The 23,555-nt window shown below is 38.3% G+C and overlaps 1 protein-coding gene across 1 annotated transcript; it reads left to right on the top strand.

The window, feature by feature from the left end:
* Window positions 1–1,974: 1,974 nt before the first annotated feature.
* Window positions 1,975–22,481, top strand: LOC143554003 (protein ARABIDILLO 2-like). The gene is made up of 12 exons (XM_077043873.1): window positions 1,975–3,054; window positions 4,602–5,975; window positions 18,904–20,211; window positions 20,299–20,457; window positions 20,544–20,621; window positions 20,693–20,824; window positions 20,902–20,982; window positions 21,128–21,222; window positions 21,424–21,487; window positions 21,589–21,761; window positions 21,849–22,122; window positions 22,195–22,481. Exons 1-12 carry the CDS (start codon window positions 1,975–1,977, stop codon window positions 22,366–22,368), a joined length of 4,992 nt encoding a protein of 1,663 aa, XP_076899988.1. The 3' UTR covers window positions 22,369–22,481.
* The last annotated feature ends 1,074 nt before the right edge of the window (window positions 22,482–23,555 follow it).

The raw sequence follows: 23,555 nt of genomic DNA on the forward strand, positions 1-23,555 counted from the left end.
AAGTGTTCCCTGCTACCATTTAACAAAGGCTTCTCTGATCTCTTTATCTTTTTTCTAGCATGTCATTTCTACAAATTCGATCTCTTCCCATCTTGGCTGTTGCCGGCTTCCACTTTGGAATCCTAGGCGGCGGTCGCGGAAGAGTAAGATGGCGATGTTTCCGATTCGTCTATTGTCGGGTTCCATTTTGGAAACCCTAGGCGATGGCGATGTTGTGACTGTTGTCGGGTTCCATGTGGAACCCTAGGCGATGGCGGTGGCGGAGATCGGGGCCTATCGACCATCGGCTGCTCCATGGCGGCGGCGAATCCGCAGTTCTTCAATTCAGTTTATTATGCATTCTTTGAAGTAATAAACTACATTTGAAGCACTATAGTTTGATTTTATTTCACCTTTGAAATTGAAAGTTATTCAATTTGGCACTTTAAGTTCTGGTGTCGATCAATTTGGTAATTCAACAATGTTTATACAGTTTGGGGTTTTCCTCTGTGGATGACTAGCTTATGAGTCTTCTACACGAGGATTGGTTATCACTTATCATCAAAGCCCCAATTATGTTGATTTGAGACTTATATGTATTACCTTATGAGGCTGTGATGATGATTGATAAAAGAATCACATCTTGCCGTGGCATGACTAGAGAACAAACTTCTTTTGCAGCCATTTGTGTTGAACGGACTCATCTGAGCCTATGTCTAGATATGAGGTTGTTCTATCAGTATGTTAAAAGGATGCGATGGAAAAATCTAAGCCTTTTGTTAGTTATTATTAGTCCTAACGACGGCCTAAACGTTGAAGCTCTTTCATTTCATCTTAGCTTACCTCTTTCATTTCATTTCATTTCATCATGGCTTACCACTCTCTGTTGATATCATCGTCGCCGTCTACCATCACCAGCATACCGCCTTCGATCACAAACCACTACCGTCATCACAAAACTATTCTCGCATCTCCCGCCATCGTCACCATCGGCTTTACACCACTTGATTTAGATTTTAACCATTGATGGTTAAATGTTTGCTGTTGTATTGGGTGGCTTTTTTGGTTTCATTATCGACTTCTTCCAACTATTGGTCGTTTCCGGTTGTCTATTATTGTGGCAGAAGTAAGACGCTCATGTTGTGCCATGTCTGTAGGTTTAATTTCGACTGTTGTTAGCTTCCGTTTCCGGTTGTTTATGGCGCTTGCTATGACGCCGTATGTGGCTCCGATTACGAATGTTGCCGGCTTCCACTTTCTAGCTTCTTTATAGATGTTTTTCAGTTCCACAAGGTGTGCCCACCGCCCTAATTTAATATTGTCATTCATTAACATATATACATTGCTATTTTCTTACGCTATAATTTTATATTGTTCACAGATTCATAGCGATTGTTGATGAGTGTTAATGGTATTTTATGTATTAGGTTAAAAGCCCATTCATCATGTAACTAGCTAGAAAGACCATGGCCCCAGTTTGGGTTACAATTAGGGTTTGTTACTTGTATATATAGGTGTACTATCTAGTTGTTTATCATCAATCAATATACACACCATTTCTTTACATGGTATCAAAGCTACGGCTCTCGATTCAAACCCTAGCCGCCACTTAATCTGAACCGAACCAGCCGGCCCTAGATCTGAAACAAACCCGTCTACCTCCTGTCCAGATCTCGTAATCCTTTTTCGAGATATATTCCGCCGTCACCGCCTCTTCCACTGTCACCACCACCCTCCGATTAGCAAACCCTGAAAATCCGACGCCGATCCGCTGCCGCACGCGCCCCCACGCGCCACCCGAAGTCCACCGCTGCCACCCACGCGCCACCGCGTGACGGCGCGTGACACCACCTCCGGTCACCGTTTTTCTTCCAAGTTATTTCTTTATTACTTTCCCGACCTTCCTATGCTGTTGGTTTTTCGATCCGGCAACTTTCTGTTTTCTGTTTCGGTACGAGTGTTTGTATTCATTCGATCAAGAAACTATCAGATCCAATGACAGAAAAAAAGGCTTCAGAAAATCAGATTGCTCCAGGTATTATTAATTATTCAGCTGTTCTTCGCATTCCGGTCAAACTTGATTCAAGTAATTGGGGTTCATGGAGCCTCTTTGTTCGGAAGGGTCTTACAAGTGTTGGCAAAGAAGACCATATCACTACACGACTCGCTGATCCAATCTCCCGAGAATGGCTCATTGATGATAGCGGAATACAGATGGCATTGTGGAATGCCATGGAGCCACAAATACTCACCATTACCCAAAATTTCCCCATCGTAAAAGATATGTGGGAACACCTTTCCTCATCATTTTCTGATAAGGAATCTCTCTCCCATGCATACTCGGTGGTCCAGTCCTACATCAGGGCTGAACAAGGAGACTCTTCTTTTACTGATTACTTTACACGTTTTTCAACAATCCGAGATGAACTTCGCTCCATGTTTCCACCCACTACCGATTTGAAGGTCCAGGAGGAGCGAAACGCTAAGATGGATATCATGACATTCATTGCCGGTATATCACCTAAGTACTCAAGTGCTCGCCCTTTATTGTTGAATAACCCTGCGGCTACCTCTTCTATTGCATCAATGTACCATTTACTACGTGAGATGTATGGTCCTAATGAAACTCGCCCTTCTACTGATACATCCGCTATGCATACACCCACTAGTAAGGGTATTGGCCGAGGCTCTCATAAAACTCACAAAAAGGGAATCGGACGAGGTAGTGGTCCTATCTGTCACTATTGTAAGGAACCCGGTCATACGAAATGGGATTGTCCTAATCGTCCTCCTGGAAGTCAGCCACCTCCTAGACCCAAAGCTCGCATAGCTACTACCAGTGAGGCTTCTGATCCAAATGCTACCCCAGCCTACACGTTTAGCGAAGAAGATTATTGCCGACTCCAGCATCTTCTAGCTTCTCAGACAACTCCCCCTGCTCCAAGCGCCAAAGCTGCCAATTCAGGTACGTTTCCTAGTCTCTCCTCATCTTGGGTTATCGATTCTGGAGCTACTGATCACATGACTGGGAACTCGGGTATCCTTTCCAACCTCCATAACGTTTCCCACCAACCAGTACGCCTCGCTGACGGTTCTTCATGTCCTGTCCTTGGCGTTGGATCCATCAATAATTCCACAAACCTAAACCTCTCATTTGTTTTGTTTGTCCCTAAATTTCCCGATAGCCTCTGTTCTGTTAACCAACTCACAAAACAAAATAATTGTTCGGCTAAATTTTATCCTACTCACTGTATTTTTCAGGAACAAGGGACGAACCGTCTGATTGGCACAGGTTTTGAATCAGGAGGTCTCTACCGCTTATCTTTTCCGTCACAACCTACAGCAAATATATGTGATTCAAGAATCAAGGAGGAGCACTGTAGGTTGGGACACCCCTCTATAGCGGTTTTGAAGCAAATGAGACCAGATTTACCTTTTTCGTCTTTTAATTTTCATTGTGAGTCATGTCAACTTGGTAAACATACCATGCGTCTCCCCCTAGAGTGTCTAATTGAGTCTGTTTTCCTTTTAAACTTTTGCATTATGATGTATGGGGCCCTTGCCCTACGAAGACTACTTTGGGTTTTCAGTACTTTATTACCTTTATTGATGATTATTCTCATGCTACTTGGGTTTATTTGTTAAAATCTCGTAGTGAGGTGTTTTCCACCTTTTGTGAATTTAATGCTTATGTTAATAATCAATTTAATACATCAATTAAGACTTTACGATCCGATAATGCAAAAGAGTATTTTTCCACAGACTTCTCTTCATATTTAAAATCCCACGGAATTGTTCATGAATCCTCGTGTGCATATACGTCGCAACAAAATGGTGTTTTTGAACGCAAAAATCGACACCTACTGGATGTTGCTCGCACACTCATGTTCCAGTCCCATGTTCCTCACAGATTCTGGGGGGACGCCGTTCTTACTGCCTCTTATCTGATTAACCGCATGCCCACACCTGTCCTTCATGGTAAAATACCATTCTCGATCTTGTTTCCTAATGGCACTCCTTTTCTACTCGAACCTAAAGTTTTTGGTTGTGTTGCCTATGTTCATGACCACTGTCCGAAAGTTACTAAACTCGATCCTAGAGCAATTCGTTGTGTCTTTGTTGGTTATTCTCGAGTTCGAAAGGGGTATCGGTGCTATAGTCCTTCACTTCATCGATACTTTACCTGTGCCGACGTCACTTTTGATGAGTCATGTCCTTACTTTCTTACACAGCCCACTCCCGTTGCTGAGCCATTCCCCGACCCTGATCTACCCACATCTACACTTATTCCCACTTTTCCTATGCCGAGCGTATCATCTGATCCTCTTGTCTCCACTGCTTCTGATTCTCCCACCATAGACCCACCGACCGGATCTCCACCTTTACTTTTTACATATAGTCGGCGAAGGCAGAATCAGACTTTAGACTCTTCTGATTCTCAACCATCCTCTACTTCGCTACCTTCTGGCTCAACCGTCCCTCTACCTACTCCACCTGCCCCCACCATTCCCGAACCCACTACCACCACCACTTCTCATTATGACCCTCCCGGTGCCCCCTTTCCCGATATACCTATTGCCTTACGCAAAGAACCATGACACTGCACCCGTTACTCTATTCAGGATTATGTTGGCTACTCTCACTTATCTCCTGAGGCTCATGCCTACTCCGCTACCCTTGATTCCTACCCGATTCCCAAGAATGTCACAACAGCTCTCGCTCACCCAGGATGGCGACAGGCTATCGAAGAGGAACTTGGGGCCCTCAGATCTAATCATACATGGGATCTTGTGACGCTTCCTGTGGGGAAGCGTATTGTTGGTTGTCGTTGGGTGTTCACGGTTAATCTACACCCGGATGGTTCGTTACATCGCTTGAAGGCGAGGTTGGTTGCTAAGGGGTATTCTCAGGCATATGGCATTGACTATGAGGAAACTTTCTCCCCGGTTGCTAAAATGCCATCTGTTCGTATCTGTATTGCCTTAGCTGCCATTAATCATTGGCCGCTCCATCAGCTAGATATCAAGAACACCTTTCTTAATGGTGTTCTTGAGGAGGAGGTTTATATGGAGCAGCCACCGGGTTTTATCATCGAGGAGGCGGCCTCGGAAGTTTGCAGGTTACGACGTTCCCTGTATGGCCTTAAACAGTCTCCCAGGGCATGGTTTGGCCGATTTTCTAATGTTATGGAACAATTTGGGATGACTCGTAGTGCTTATGATCACTCTGTTTTCTTTATACACCAAAGAGGGAAACGAATTATTGTTGTTGTTTATGTGGACGATATCATAATCACGGATGATGATGCTGTTGGGATTACCGAACTCAAACAGTTTCTTCAGACTCAGTTTCAGGTCAGCGATTTAGATCGACTGAAGTACTTTTTGGGCATAGAGGTATCTCGGTCTTCACAAGGAATACTTCTTTCTCAACGAAAGTATGTCCTTGATATGCTGACTGAATATGGCTTACTAGGTTGCAAGCCAGTTGATACTCCGATGCTTCCTACAAGGAAGCTCCTCCCAGAGGAAGGGGATCCGATGAAGGATCCAGAACGATACAGACGTTTGGTTGGTAAACTAAATAATTTGACTGTCACACGACCGGATATTTCCTTTACTGTCAGTGTTCTGAGTCAATTTATGGCGGCACCACACACCAGTCACTGGGATGCTGCCCTTCGAGTCTTAAGATATCTTAAGACATCACCAGGTTTGAGTATATTATATTCAGATCAGGGTCATTATCAGGTGGGTGCCTTCACAGAAGAAGGAGATGGTCGGATATCAGGTTTTTCAGACGCAGATTGGGCAGGTTGTCCAATATCTCGACGATATACTACTGGATATTGTGTGTTTGTTGAAGGAAATCTTGTATCATGGAAAAGTAAGAAGCAACAGACGGTATCCCGATCGAGTGCAGCATTAGAGTATAGAGCCATGGCAGATGTGACATCAGAGATGACATGGGCACGTCGTCTTCTCATAGAGCTCGGGGTTGTTTCTAATGACTTGATGCGGTTATACTGTGATAGTCAATCAGCCATTCACATAGCCAAGAATCAAGTATTTCATGAGAGGACAAAACATATTGAGGTCGACTGCCACCTTATCAGAGATCGAGTAGTAGGCACTCAAACAAATCCTCCATCCATTCAACCAGTTCATGTGAAGACAAACTTTTAGCTAGCAGACATTCTAACTAAACCACTCCGGAAAACTCAGATAGATTTTATTTGTAACAAGTTGAGCATGATTAACATCTATGCTCCAACTTGAGGAGGAGTGTTAATGGTATTTTATGTATTAGGTTAAAAGCCCATTCATCATGTAACTAGCTAGAAAGCCCATGGGCCCAGTTTGGATTACAATTAGGGTTTGTTACTTGTATATATAGGTGTACTATCTAGTTGTTTATCATCAATCAATATACACACCATGTCTTTACAATGAGTAAAGTAGAGACTCATTTTATTTTTCGTTGAGAAAGAGGAACAAAAAATATGAGATTGTAGGTATGAGACTTGGATTACAATTCTATTAGGGATTCTATTAAATTGTATTTGTATATTTCAGATATCACTTTTAACTGTTTGATACTAAGGATAAACTTGCAAAAAAGAAGGCGCCACCAGCAGACCCACATTAGGCTGAGGGGTGTGGGGGGCGCGAGAGGGGGCGCGAGTGGGGGCGCCAGCCAATAATATTGTGACGTGTGGCAGAGAGAGAAACTTGATAAGATGGGTGTTGGTTGTGGTGCTCGCGCCCCGGGACATGGTGTGGAGGGGCGCGAGAGGGGGCGCGAGCGGTTTTTTTTTAATTTTTTTATAAATGTATTAATTTTCATAATTTTTATAAACTTGATAAGATAGCCCAGAATTTTATTGATTTTCATAAGTTCTTACACCAAAATGTTCTTACCGACGAAAATTGTATCTTTCCTCGTTTTCCTAATACACCAGCAAACCGAAAATTGCATGAATTACTTTTGCCTCTTTTGTTTTACATTAATAAATTTTATTAATAATATTTAATAACAATTTTAGAAATGTGATTTACTCAAATATTTATAAACTACACATATATTGTCAAACATAAAATTTGGAAATAAATGATCTCTCAACCCCATCTAACTAGCTATCCACTTTCTGAATCCAAATCTAACCCTAACCCTAACCCTAACCCTAACCCTAACCCATAAATCTTCTGATCTTCATCAACACACAGTAGAGAGAGAGAGACACCCAGAGAGAGAGAGAGAGAGAGAGAGAGAGAGAGAGAGTTGTAGTTGTACAAAAAACCCACATCATAAACTTCACATCATTCCCAACTCTCAACCATGTGAAATCTCTTTCATCATCTCTTTCAGATTCAACAGGTGATGAAATCTCTTCCCAACTAAAATTTTTTTTTTTTTAATACACATTATGAGCCAACGGCTCTATTTACGGAACCCAAGATGCCTTCACGCTCCCCCCAGCCGCTACCCCTCTTGCGCCTGCCTCTTTTTCCGCGCTCGCGCCCCTCTCGCGCCTCGGTGGTGTGGTGCTCGCGCCCCGGGGCGCGAGCGGCTGTCCTCTTGCGCCCTTTCTAGCGCTCCACACCCCTCAGCCTTATGATGTTCTCAGCCTAGCGATACTGAAATGGGTCAGTTTCATTATTAAAATTTATTTTTTTTTTGGTTTGATTGAATCAATTTCTGATTCTTGATTTAAAGAAAAAGATGTGAAGGTTATGGCTTAATCTGATCATATTCATATTCAAAGTATTATAATTTTTATTAATATTTGGAATTCAGAAATTGACTCAATACAAATCATTCCTTTTTTGACTTTTTAATTTACTGTAGAAGACATGTTGCGTAAACTCAATATGACATTTCACATAAACACCATTATTAATCATCATCTCATTTGCCACTTTGTTTAAATAGGATTAGCACTAATGGAAACAATGTCTGCAACAACTGTTTTCATCAATCCACAATTCCCAGAAACATGTCACCAGGTAACACACTAAAAAGAAACAAACGAGTAAAAATGGATTGTCTTACAAGATGAGTTCCCTTCAAATGGGTTGCACTAAGATAAACTTAGTCATCAGAAACATGAATTGTGTGTATATATGCTTTGCATTATGTGGATATAATTTCTACCATTGTTGTATTTTTATATTAATACTTAAAAGCCACATTTTTGGCTAATGAATATATAAGAAATTCATTATGATAACCTTATTAAATGAACGATTCAACATTAGTTTAAATCGTTTGTTATTTACAATCCAGATCATCAAGATGTATACCTCTATGATGAAGATCCAAAAGGACGAGGATGTCAAATCCTTGAATTTGAACAGAGTGCTGCCCAGGTCACATTCTGTTTATTTTTTTATCATCCACGTTTAGTATCCATTTTGTTTATATATTTATGTCACAGCAGGCATTGTTTGATTTGGAAAACACACATCAAGAGTTCAAGAGTGACATGAAAGACCTGTACATCAACTCCGCAAAGTAAATATATGGTTTCATTATTTCTTTCAAAATGGCATCAGCAAAGTTGTGACCAAGATGATGAACATAACCTGCAAAGGGAATCACGTCCATTATATGGTCACGTAGAAGGTGATGATGAAATACCAATCAACAAAATGACATTTGCCCCCTGTTAACTTGCAAAAATAAACGCTTTGTATTTCATGTTGCAAATGATTTTAGTAACTTTTGACTGCAAAAGGTAGGACTTTGACAACATATTTGCACATTAGACAAGTGTAAACGTAAAGTTAACATAAAAATGGGAGCCTATATCGATAAACGAATATGCGCTCTTTGTCAAATTGCTATACAATGACCCGCGCAACGCGCGGGTCCTAAATGCTAGTTATTAATTAAAAACGATCCCAACCATGCTTCACGCCAGCCAAGCTACTTGCAGTTGGCCGTTCTCACCCAGTTTCGTGTATGTGGTGGTTCAATGGTCTCCCATTCTGCCGGAGTGGCAATTTAGCGCACCTCTCATGATGCCATAATGTCGTTGTGGGCTGGCGCCTCCTCCAAATGAAGAGTTCTAATTGGTTGCCACACATGCCACACCTCCTATCCCTTTCATGGTCGTTTAAGCCACCCACACCCTTGCCACCCCTCTATGGGGCCCACAACGCAGTATTTGGCCCCAAAAAGATACCGATATGGTGGTGGCCATTAACTCACCATATGAACAGCCTAATATTGATTTCTTTAAACTGTTGTTCCTTTTATACTTTTGGGTTTCTTGCGACTTGTGAGTTGCCCTTGAAGTTTAGGGTTGCTCATTTGCCTTCCATAATAGAGTTTGTATGGCCAATGATCTCTAGCCCAAATGCTTGACGTGAGACAAAAAAAACTTCAATTTAAGAAGAAAGAAGTGTTGGGTTCAAGTCTTATATACGACAAATAAATAGGGAGTTCGAGGTTAGACTAAGATGTTTTCTCATCTATGATGAATTTTCTTTTAAAAATAAAATAGATATGATAGGATGGACCAGTCGCCCGTCAATAACCCAAATGACCATTAGAACAAAAGCTTGGTCAAGGAGGGTGTTGCAAATAGCAAATGTTGTGTTTTTAGTGGAATCACGTGAGGTTTGAGTTGATGCACGGAAATCATGAGAATGTTCACGTGCAACGAGGTTTCATCCGTGCTAATCACGTGCATGAAGAGATCCTAATAATTAACGTAAGACATGAATATCCTCATATTCAATCTTCACTAATCATTGGTTTCAACATAGGATACTTCTCCATCATAATATTATTTCATTGTGAAATTACACTTCTACCCATCCACACTCATTTCAACCCACATCTACCCACCTTTATTAATTTTTTTACTTTTTATACGCTCCTTATCCCAACGTCTGAACCTTGGGATGAACAATAACCAAATTGTTAATCGAAACCGAACCGAAAACCGATGAAACAGGACCGAAAACCAAATTAACCGAACCGTACCGAACTCTTCATTTTTTTCCATATTTTCAAGCTTTTTTCCCTCTATTTCATGCATTATATGTATTAATTGTTTAATACTATCATTTTCATGTATTTATATATCTATTTCATGTACTAATATCTCAATTTCATATATTTATACCTTCATTTCATGTAGTTATACCTTCATTTCATGTATTTAAGCATTAATTTCATGTATTTTTAAGCAAATTTTAGCCCAAGTTTTATATAGGTTATTAACCGAAATCAACCAAACCGAACCGATAACCGATAGGTTTGGTTGGGTTAATGCTAATATAACCGAACCGAACCGAACTGTGCACACCCTTATCTGAATCTATGTGAAATCAAACAGACCAACCCAGCACTCCTTATCATTATGGAGGTGAAGTCTACGGACAAGGTCTGTTTCTGCAGATGAGCTTTGTGAGGGAGTAGGAGAGAAGAGAGAGAAGCGGGCAGAGGGTGGTGATATGGCAGCCCGGTTACGTTTGCCGAAAGGGGTCCTCTAACACGAAACGGGAATTGTTACTTTTTGGTTATAGTCTAATTCGTTTAGTTGAACTGTCTATATTGAGTTGACTTGTTTAACCTATTTAATTCTTTATATCATTTTGTCTAATTTGGTTTATTCTTATGTTTTGTGTTATATATTGAGTGAGCTATGGCCTATGAGGCTGGAGCAGTGGGCTAGACCAGTGTTTTGGGCTTAGGAAGAATGCAGCTACTTGGGCTTAGGAAGAATGCAGCTACGGACAAATGAATCGAGTTGTCAAAGAACGCTAGGAGTTCCAAAGGTATCATCATCATCATCGTACTCAGTATATCCCACCAATAGCAAAGCTATGGTAGGGTCTGAGGAGGGTAAGATGTAGACAGCCTTACCTCTACCCCATAAGGATAGAGAGGCTGCTTCCGGTGAGACCCCCGGCTCGATAGTAGTTTTGCATCAAGCCTTGGACATAAGGCACATAGCACTCAATCATCGGGACCGGCTGATCGGTGCATGTACCCTTGTCTTTCGGCTATCAACGCCACTACATGATGCCTGATTAACCGTCCGTCACTTTTAACGTTATTTTCACGAGATTAGTAAAATAACGTCAAAATTAGTGCAATTTCACTTTTGCCCACCCGAGGGTTCACACATATATACATCATATGTGCGCACCGCAAGCAGGGCTAAGGAGTTCCAAAGGTATATATATATATAATATCAACAGGGTTTATAACAAACGAATATAATAACAATAAGAAAGGGGTTAGGATCCGTACCTTAAATAGCAATTTACATTAGAGTCAGACTTTCTTTTTAGGGGCCGTGAAAACCTACAAATAATTTGTATTTAGTGTTATATATATATGTATATATATATACACACACTCTTCTATATATATATATATATTTTTCTTTCCGTGTTGTAAGTTCATTTAGTGAGTTCGTAGATAATATTACTATTTTTTTTTGTTATGAATCATCAGATATTATTTTGTTATATAACTTCTTTTCTTATAATTATAACCAAAATTAATAAAATAGATCTTACAAGTTTATAACTTAAGTATGAAATGTCTAATACAGAATGTCCACAACTCATCTTGTATAACCTCTTGTTATTACTTAGCCATTTGACTTTATATAGTTAATATTTATATATAGCATTTATTTATGTATTTTTGTTTGTGTTGTACTTTCGTTTACTATATCATTTTAATATTAACAAACTTCCATTAAGCCATGCTTGTAACAACATATATAATATACTACTTTATATGAGTTCATAACAAAACACACGTAAACAGTCTTGTTTTGTTGGGTTAAAATGTATTTTAGCATATTAGTAATATGGGCTAAAGCATATCACCAAAATATTCGGCGGCTACGATTTTTCGAGCTTGAAACCGCCTGAATAACAAAAGATCGGTGTAACATATCGGAACCGAGTTAACATAATATTGATGTTTACATATTACTAATATTTTTGTATTCATTTTCACTTGTCTTCTTATGTTAGTATTCAACTTAAGAACAATTAAGGTGGTAATGTGGTATACTTAATTTTTTATTTTATTTTATTTTATTCCACAAACACGGTTCAAACTTGATTACGTAAACAACAGGAACCATGTACGATTTAATTTAGGATTTCAAATGCTTGTTACCTGAGTTCCCATATCGCGCGGTTCCGAGAGACAAAGAACGGTTCGTCACCAGAAATACTTGTAGCGATGGCGACAGTAGTTACGATGGTCCTTGTGGCGGCGGACCGCGGTGCAGAATGGAGACAACCGCAGGTGTGTCTGGTGGTGTGCTTCGTGTATGGAAATGGGTTGGTCGTTAATGGCTATAGGAATGTTGGAAATCAGTTAGGCTTTCGGAAGTGTGGCTAAGAGGGAGTTGGGTTACTTGATGATGCCATGCATGATGAGGTTTATATAACCAAGAATACAAGAAAATATCGTGCTTAAACAGTGAATGGATGATGTTGAAGGAATGGTGATCCTGAAAGAAATGATATTTGAGGAGTGGTGCTGTGGAATCGTGATGACCTCTGAACCATTTGTGTTTGCGTGAAAGGAAGGAAGAGGTTTTAGAAAGTGTTGGTCAAATATTTTCATAGACTGTCATCTCTTTCAACCAATTTAAATATGTTGAACATATTTGTCATCATTTTTTTTTCCATTTACTTATCCATATCTTTCTATCTTTCTATGAATAGTGACTTCTTCGTATTTTGTTTATATGCACTCATGGATATGTTCAAAAAAACAAAACATAACAGGTTAAATTATTATTATTATTATTATTATTATTATTATTATTTATTTTATTATTATTATTATTATTATTATTATTATTATTATTATTATTATTATTATTATTATGCATCGAGTATACCTTCTGTTCATTCATTTTTTTTTATGTTAATATTATTTTAGAATTTTCATTCTTAGGTTTACATGTTATGTGTTTCTAAGAAAGTTTATTTATTAGATTCCTATATTATTATTATTATTTTTTTACATGATTTATCGTGTATATATATATATATATATATATATATATATTTAAATTTAGGGTTTTTTCAGTTGACACAACTGAACTCCGGTTTAACCAATTACCAGTTTAAAATATGAAAATCAGTTATAAGCAATGACTAACGATTATTGGTTCAATGACATAAGAGCTAACCCTACATGTGATGAACACAACTAGAAAAGTGATGCAAAGTTTGACAATCAAAATCATAAACTGTTTAAACAATCAATTCTTAATGTAAAACAAGATTAAAAACAATCAAACAAGTTCATACTCATTCAAAACATAGAATCTGATCAAAGTTAGTTTACTCAAAACCCTAGCCTAAAGTAAATACAGTGGTTTAGCCTGACATCGGCATCACGAAGGATTCGCTTATCTGATGAGAGGATGAAAGCATGCGATGAACGGACGAACCGGAGGCTTCGGGATGGTGGAAAATTGTCCTAGGGCTTGTACTTGGTTGAAGGAATGAAGGATAGGTCGAATGGGGGCTGAAAAACTGATTATATCAAAGTTAGGGTTATTTTCCCATCAGGAGGATCTTAGCGCGTCGCTAACATCCCAGGGGTGTGATTTTCGCGCCACGCTAAAGACTCAAAATTCTGATGATCTTAGGGATACGCTGACATCATCATCAGGACCCTTTAGCACCGCGCTAAAGGCGTCTCACAGAATTTTCTTTATTTTCTTCATTTATTTTGCATAGGAAAGCGTGCCAATCATTATGAGTCTTCTATATCTTCGTTCCAAGCTCGTAATTCATCCCGATAAGTGTCCTTAACGTCAAGTATCCTGAAACACATAAACACGCTTGAAGTACCAAATTTCATATAATATTTAAACTAAAATTAAACAAATAATATAATAATATACACGACTTTTTCCCGAACATCACCCACCCAAGGTGAGCTCCCATTGGGTGGTGTTTTACATTAAACAAACACACACTAAAATGAAATACATAAGGCACATATATAGCCAAATACAAACATTCTAGAAGTCTAATCCCGTTGAAGCTAAACGCGCGTTCCCAAAGCTCTCGTTTCGTGTCCAGTTTTCTCATCGGCTTTAATTATTTTCTTGACCATAATATAATTAACAGTTTTCGTAATTTGATATCGCAAGCCACACTTTTTGGCCTTACAACCAGCATCATGGAAAAACTAAATCGAGTCAGGTTTTAAACCTAAGATCATAAATCCCAAGATATAACCATCACACCAATGTCATTAGACCATAAGACTAACCTTCTTTAATTTAGTTTGAATGGATTTAAGTTTATAAATGGGATTAATCAAACTCAGTTTGAATATAAAATAAAACCAATATGGTCAAACTTGTTTAATTAACTTAAATATTATGATACTATATGTGATATTATATTTGTAAGGCCCATTTATGTAATGTAGTCTTTTGTATTATTATTTTTGTTCATGATATATGTTGTTAGGTTTTGGTTTGTTTATGTATGTTTGAGTCCGAGACCTTGTAATGTTGAGCCAATTGGGCCGTAAATAATGAAGAGTATGCATGTCATGTTTCACCTATAAATAGTGAAGCATGGACATGCATCACCAAACCTTTTTGCAAAATCTTATCTATTTTCCTACCAACTCTCTCTCCCTGTCTCTCTTTCTTTCATTTCTCGGCAATAAACCAAACACACTCAAGATCCGAGATCTCGGTTACACACAAGTGATTTCTGCTAGCTTGGTGTGAGATTGATCCAAGAACATTGTTGTTTGATCCGTATCTTAATGACTTACAATTAGTATCAGAGCTTTTGGCTATACTAGTTGAGGTTCTTGGGTCACAACATTGGATTTTAGTCTTGTTTAAGTGTCTGAAAGGTATGTTGTGCTACAAGTGTTTTTCAAGTTGGAAAGTGTGTTTGTTAGCTTCAAGATCGGTTAAAAGTTATACTCAAGAGTATTCAAGTGTTCTTCGGGTCACTTGTGGGGTGTGAAGCTGAAAAACAGGGTAAAAGTGTGTTCGTTTAAAGGACCGTACATAAAAATTTGGATTTGTGCCTTTTTGAAATTCCAATCGAATCACATGTGGAAATTCCAGTTGAATCGCATTTGAAATTCCAATCGAATCGCATTTGGAAATTCCAATCGAACCGCATTTGAAAATTCCAATCGAATCGCATTTGAAAATTCCAATCGAATCGAATTTGGAGATTCCAATCGCATCGCATTTGAAAATTATATTCGAATCACATTTATGAAAACAAATCGAATCACATTTTTAGAAGCAAATCGAATCGTATTTCTGAAAACGAATCGAAGCGCATTTCTAGAAACGAATCTAATCGCATCTCCTGTGCGATTCGTTTGTACTTAATGTTCCTAGACATATTTTGCTGCTTTTTGAGGATTGTATGGTTTGATAATCTGTTTGTCAAGATGACACATGATCCTGAGTTGTTGAAAAGTTACATAATGCTTGAAAATGAGACCGAAATCACAACAAAACCTCCTAAGCTGTTGATATTTGAAAGTAACTTTAAAGAATTCAAATGGAGATTTAAAAATTATATGAGAATAACTGACTTTGCATTTTTTAGATCCACTGAAAGGGGACCTCATAGGCCTACTACAGACACTGAAAATGGACAAGTTGATATTCCTATTGAGAGCTACACTAATGAAGATAAAAAGATAATACTTGATGACAAAAAGGCCTTCTCTAACTTTAAGAGAATGCACAACCACTAAAGGGCTTTGGGATGCCTTGGTTGAGAAGTTTGAAGACAATATAGACATGAGAAATAGCCGGATGGAAATTTTGAGAGGAAAGTTAACATATTTATTCACATTCAAGGAGAATCGGTTGCAAACCTCATCAGCAGATTTGAGAAATTGATTACCAAAATAAGAAGTTCCGGAATTATTTATGAAATGTCAGAAATCAACAAGTTGTTGAATTCACTGCCTTACATGTGAAACAATAGTGTGACTAACATTAAGAGAACAAATAATCTGAACACTACAACCTTATCTTACTTGACCTCCACCACAAGTCATTTGAGATGGATGAAAAGCTCAGATTGAAAAACCATGTCATTTCTCTCAACAATAGTGTGACCAACATTAAGAGAACAACTAATCTGAACATTACAACCTTATCTTACTTGACCTCCACCACAAGTTATTTGAGATGGATGAAAATCTCATATTGAAAAACCATGTCATTTCTCTCAACCATGCTGGGGTTTCTACAGGTTAGGAATCAACACTTCTTTTCTAAGTCAATCTCATCCAACTGTTCATCAGTTAACAGGGTGAAAATGTAGAACAGAACAATTCCTTCAAGTCATCCGTGGGTCAATCAAGATCGTCAAAAACTAACTCCTTTCAAGATGCAGTAAACCAAGTTGTTGAGAAAGCTCTCAAGGCCCATGGGATCAATAAACCTTCAAGAAACAAGACAAGCAGCTTGAGTAACTCCACCACTCAAGTTGATGACTCTCAAATTGCACTGTTCAATGCCTTTCTGGCTAGTCATAAGCAACCGCTACAAGGAAATCTGTTGCCTCCGTCTTTTCAACAATGAGACATTCCAGAAATCAATGAGAAAGACCTTGAGAAGATGGATATCAAGTATCATATGGCCATGACTGTTCACAGGGCCACAAACTTAATGAAGAAGCATGGGAAGAACAACTTCTAGGATTCTGATGGCAAACACGTTGGGTTTGACAAAAACAAGCTTCGTTGCTACAACTGTAATGAGATAGGTGTGATCTAATTGTTGGTTTTCTATATTACAACACGTTTATTTGATGTAGATGTCGTGCTCTAGTAAAAAAAGTATTTTGAAAAGTTAAATACCTTTAACTAGTACGGGTAAGTAATGTCGTCTTCACGAGGAATCAGTGACCAATTAATTAACTCTAGGCAGACAGACGATGTCAAGCAATTTGAATTAATTTGGTTGTAAAATGTTTCGAGAAAATATTGATACACCTCAGGTTCAGGAAATATAACAAACTGAATAATTATAACTCCTGTCAAATGGAAGTTTAAATTGATAAATATTTACTATACACAACAGTTTGATTGTGATAATTCACATAACCTAATCCGACGAATTGACACAACTGAACTTAGTCTACCTAACTACCAGCTTATTAGTATAAAACTCCTCAAGGTTTAACGATCAAAGGTAAACGGTTCAACGACTATAAGATCTTAATCTAAAATGTCAATGAACACAAATCAATTGATTTAATGAGATAGAATCCCAGAAAAAATATAAATAGATGTTTTAATAAATTCAGCAAACGTAAAGATTCAATCAACAAAATCTTAATAAAAAATTAATCCACACATAGAAACCATACACCTGAAGTGGTCAAGAAGGGGTTAGCCTTGCCTTTGCATCTTGAGTAGGTCGATTATCGTTTGGAAGGATGAATTAATGGATGATTTAGTGATTTAATTAGGGTGTTAGTTTGGTGAGTCCTTGCTCCAAGATCGTCCAAAGCTGCTAGGGTATGAAGATAACTCGACTTAGGGTTAAACCCGGGCTTAAATATGGAAACAAATAATCAAAAATTGCCTTTTCGCGTCCCGTGTAACGCAAGATACGATAGGGCCACCGTAGCTTACGTGGGCCCAGCTCCAACGATGTCAACATTCTGCGTTACGGTGCCTGCTACGACATTTTTTGCCCAGCCACCATCGTAAGCTACGATGGAGCCACCATAAGTTACGGTGGAGGTAACACCCAAATCTTCAATTTTCATTTTTTATGCTTGTAAAAGGTATGTAGGTTCTACTTCACGGAGATCTGATGTAGTTACTCGTCACTATGAATAATTAATGATAGAAACAAAAGTTATAAAATACTCATAACAAGGTTCAACTCCACGAAGATCTGATGTAAAAAGGGGAGACAAAGACGGAGGAGAGAGAATCCGAAAAAGCTTGCTGGTTTCTAAGTCCAACTACATGATCAAAACTTCTGTGAACGATAGAGAGAGATCGGTTCATGACCTAAACTTAGTCTATGAGTTTTTCGTTCGAAATAACCAACATACAAATTTGTTTGAAGTGCTCTTAATTATGATGGCCGGGAGACAAAGGCAGGTGTGTGAGAAGCCAAAAAAGCTTGCTGGTTTCCAAGTCCAACTCCATGACCAAAACTTCTATGAACGATCTCCATCAGAATTAAACAATAGTGAGAGATCGGTTCATGACCTAAACTTAGTCTATGAGTTTTTCGTTCGAAATAACCAACATACAAATTTGTTTGAAATGCTCTTAATTAAGGAAAAAATACTTGACTAAAACACCTCAATAAACAAACCAAGTATGTATATTAATTTATACCAATATAATAAATTAAAATAAGTATTACAAATTAATAGTCCATTAATAAAACAAATTAATTAACAATCATTTTCATTGAAAAATAAAACAAACGAATGTTGTTATGAAAAGCCCAAGTGGGTCCTTTTAGGGTTTTGCTACTCCACTCGATTCATTAGCACTATATATACTTAATACCTAGATTATCGCCTACCCTACCTGACACTTGTGTCCTCTTTCATTTTCTCTCTCTCTACACCTCTTTGCACCGCTCATTCTCTCTCTAAACCACACAATTTTCAGCTTCTTGATATCATTTTGATCTTCTTAAGACTTCTGGTTTCTTGATCGGTGTTGTAAGCTATAGGTTTTGATCTAAACCCTCATCAGACTTGATGTGAAGTAGCTAAATATATATAAGATCTGATATCTGAGCTTATGTTCTTGTGCATCTGGTTTAGTTTAGTTTGATTACATGGCATTCTTATATGCATAATTTGGTGATTGATTGAAGGGTGTTTGTTGTTATAATCTTTAGTGTATATTTCTTTGTAAAATCTTTGTTGTAAGATGAATCGTAGGGTTAGGAATAGAACCCAAAAGTCGGATTTGTCGGATCAACCCGAAATGGAGAGTGAAGATTGTCATATAGTTGATTGGATTAGATTGCATGATGATTTAGTAGTTAAGATTTTTACTCATTTAAGTTACCGTGATCGAGCAAATTTGTCATCGACTTGCAAAACCTGGAGATCAGCTGGATCTTCATCAAGTTTATGGCAATCGATAGATCTTCGTCCTCACAAATGTGAGTCAGGTTTAATGAATGTGTTGTCCTCAAGGTGCTCGAATCTAAGAAAACTTAGGTTTAGTGGATCTGACAGTATGGATTCACTAGTTAATCTTAGAGCTGAAGGTTTGAGAGAATTAAGAGGTAGTTACTGTAGGGAAATAACTGATGCAAATCTTGCACACATCGTGGCCCATCATTCGCTTCTTGAAAGCATCGAACTTGGGCCTGATTTCTGTGAAGGGATTACTAGCGAGGCAGTAGTCGCTATAGCCTTAGGCTGCCCTAGGCTCAAGAAACTTAGGCTTTCGGGCATATCAAATGTAAATTCTGCAGCCATTAGTTCTTTAGCTAATAACTGCCCGCATCTTCAAGAACTTGCATTTGTCAATTGTTTAATAATCGATGAAGCGGCGTTAGGAAATGTGGTGTCACTTCAATTTCTTTCGGTTGCTGGTACCACACATATAGACTGGAATTTGGCTGGTAATTCTTGGGGTAACCTACGAAATTTAGAAGGTTTAGATGTTTCTAGAACCGACGCGGTTCCATCTGTTGTTAGGAGGTTGTTTAGGTCATTAAACAGTTTGAAACTTTTGTGTGCATTTAATAGTCCTTTATTAGATGCTGACGCCGATCTTCATGACACGGCTAATCGCCTTGGTATAATGATGCTCGGTTTCTTTAATGATACTTTTAAAGAACTGTCTCGTATGTTTCCCTGCACTTTCTCTGAATGGAGAAACCGGTTAGGGAAGAAAGAAGGGAATTTGGATGAGTTTATGAGTTGGGTTGAATGGATTCTCTCATTTGCGCTTTTACATATAGCCGATTGGCTTAACACAGCCGGGTTCGAGGAGTTTTGGGTCAATCAAGGGGTGTGTCTCTTGCTTAATTTATTACAAAGTTCTCAAGAAGATGTCCAAGAATATGCAGCCATGGGGCTTGCGGCTTTCACGGTGGTGGTTGATGGTGTACCGATGGTTAATGCGATACTTGCTGACGCCGTCATAATAAGTGGCGGTGTTGAGCTTCTGTTGGGTCTTGCAACATCTGTGCAAGAAGGTATCCAAAAAGAAGCCACAAAGGTTGAATTATCTTTTATGATTTCTAGATTTATTTATCACAAAAGAGTACTTCTTGGGGCAGTTTAATAAAATAATTGTTTATTGTAGGCAATTGCAAATCTTTCTGTAGATCCGGTTTTTGCAAAAACTGTGGCGGGGCGTGGTGGGATCACCATTCTTGCAAGCTTAACGAAGTCTCTGAACCGATGGGTGGCTGGAGAGGCCGTTGGAGGGCTTTGGAACCTTTCTTCCTTTGATGAGCATAAGGTTTTTGGTTTTATTATTTGTTTGTCAAATTTCGAAACTTTGGCTCTTGGTTAAAATTGTTACTAATTTGGTTAATCTTGATTAAGGGAGCTATTGGTGAAGCTAGTGTTATTAAATCTTTAGTTGACTTAACCGTTAAGTGGCCAGGGTTCGACAAACTTCTGGTATGTCTCTTGATTTGTGCCACGTCTTACAAATGCGGAAATTGTATAATACAATATATTTTTCTTTTTAGGAACGGGTGGCGGGTGTACTTGGCAATTTGGCATTTGATGATATGTGCAGCATGGAAATGGCGGCACTTGGTGGCATTAATGCTTTAATAACACTTGCTTGCATCTGCGAGTGCGAGGACGTGCAAAAAGAGGTAATAATATGATATTAATTAACGTGTAAAGTGAAATATCTAATTATCAAGAAATGTGATATCTTATTATGGTATAGGCTGTCCGAGCATTGGGTAATTTAGCACTTGACGATAGAAACCGAGAATATGTTGCATTAGCAGGCGGTTTGGAACCATTGGTATGATAATTTATCTATTGACATTGACTTCTGGTACCTTTGTTTATTGCACACTGAGATTTTATTGATGATATATGCAAAATCATGCACTTCATTTATTATAAATTTGACAAAAGTAGTTGTATGATTTATTGTTTCATTACAGGTTGCTCTTGCAGAAACGTGTATTACCGCTTCTCCAAGTCTTCAGGCGAGAGTGGCTGTTACTCTATGGTCGTTGTCGGCTTCAGAATTCAATAAGTACATGCAAATATTAACCATTTACATTAATCTATCTATATATATATATATATATATATATATCCTAACTCACAAAGTAATTACCTTTTGTATCCAAAGATGATTAAAAAACATGTAACTTTCTATATGATTTTTCGATTTTGTATACGATCTTATGGTTACAGGAAATCGATTAATCATTATTTGTTCCATTTCTACTAGAATTACAATTGGACGAGAGGGAGGCGTCGCGGCTCTTATAAGGCTGGCAACAACGAACATACAAGTAAAGGCTTATTTATTTATTTACTTATTTTAAGAAATTCACTTCTTGTTAATTTGTTAAGTTTGATATAAAGTTATTAAAATGTTGCTATAAAATATTAGGATGCCCAATCAATGGCTGCTGGAGCCCTTTGGTGTCTAGCATCCAGCCCAGAAAACGCTCTGCGCATAGTCGAAGATGGGGGGATTCCGGTCTTGGTTGGTATTTGTTCAACAGGGTCCCAAATGGGTCGTTTCATGGCGGCTTTAGCTTTGGCATACGTGTTTGATGGCAGGTTATAATTTGAAGTTTTATGTCTTGTTATTTTTGTCCAATTACTATATTGCTTAATTATATATATTTTTTCTTTTATCTTGTATAGAGTGGAAGATTACGCTCCGGTAGACTTTGAAAGTGCAAGAATAACAAACTTGAAGTGCATTGAAGATTTTGTGTCGATTTTTGTTGACCCACATATGTTTACTGGCGTCTCTTTATCATCGGTTTCTGCTTCGTTGGCACAAGCAACAGAAGCTGTCTGTATTGTTGAGACAGGTCAATTACTATGCAGCCCAAGTGATATTAGACGGTTTGTATCCATGCTGCGTAATAAATCTCCGGTGCTGAAATCCTTGGCCGCATTTGCTCTTCTTCAGGTCAAACTCATCATTCCTCTTATTTTAACAAAACTAGATTTTAACAGTTTTTGATTATAACTAGAATTACAGTTTACTGTTCCTGGTGGACGAAATGCACGCCACCATGTGAACCTGTTGCAAGAGGCGGGTGCATCACGTGTTCTAAGGGTAACTTCCGCGGCAGCTGCTGGTCCATTTGTAGCGAAGATATGCGCAAAAATTGTGCTCAGGAACCTGGAGCACCAAGAGATGTCTTCAGCATAGCAAGGCATACAGCAGATCAAGTTAGATAGCAATAAGTCAACCTGAATGTCAACAGTTATATATACTCTTTTATATTTTGATGTATTTGTTTGAGTTTTGTTTGTACCAGAAACTCTTTTTCTTCTTCTAAACTGGTTAGTTTTCAAGATCTGTTTCGAAAGTCAATTTGCATATCTTTGGGTTTGAGTCTCACAATATTTTGGCTTTGCTCTAGATTACATTTTGAGGTTTGAAATCGTGTGGTACGTGCGCATTCAAAACAAAACTTTGTGACTTTCTTAGGATTTGATGAAAACGAATCCAAATCACAATGAAAAGACGAACTAAATCAATCATAGGCAATTTAAAACACACCAATGAATAGGTGAAGAACATTGCGATGTCGATTGTGACAAATGATAATATCTAGAAATACTTGGGATGATTTCTTCAGAAAAGCACACTTTCTTATTAAAACAAACAAATTCGAACGAATTCTCAGCAAGGAGCTGAATAATAAACACCCAATTGTACAACACGGAAACCGCCTAACAATCTAGGACATCAGAAACAAAAGTGACAGAATGATAACAACCTAAACCTTCAACCCAATAGGAGCACAAGACAAGGATCAGCCAACAAAATTAGGAGGAGACACCAAAACGTAACAGCAACGAACACATGAGTGGACCAAAACAAAAGGACAGAAAGGGATTCTCGATACCAATAATCACTAAATGAGTGTAAATTATAACTGAGACCCCAACCTCGAGCATGATAGAACTTCACTTCACACCATTAATCTAACACTGACTAGTCGAAACCTTACTCTAAGGGAATTCTCCATGTGGTTTATGAATTCTGCTGCTTCATTGTTCAATTGGGTGATTCACGCTTCTATCTCCTTTTGTTTTCATTTGCTTAAACCCAATATGCATGCATTACCTTGGTGATGAAATATTAAGGTCAATTGCAGTGACGGGCGTAGTAAATTTCTCACTTCAGTAGACTACCGCTATTTACTCACATGGTCAGTCATGAATTTTACCCTATATTAGTAAAAAAAAGTCACATGGAAGCCGACCCATATACCACAAGGGTAGGTCCGCTTCTAGACAACTGGGGGCCTAAAGCCTTAGTTTCACTTCACTGTCCCTTGTGTAGGTCATAAGAATGGATCAAACAACAAAGTTTTTGAATCAATCTCA

Source organism: Bidens hawaiensis, unplaced genomic scaffold (genome assembly GCF_021521415.1).
Source record: "Bidens hawaiensis isolate Kalapana, Puna unplaced genomic scaffold, B.hawaiensis_p1.1 tig00017468_1, whole genome shotgun sequence".
NCBI lineage: Eukaryota > Viridiplantae > Streptophyta > Magnoliopsida > Asterales > Asteraceae > Bidens > Bidens hawaiensis.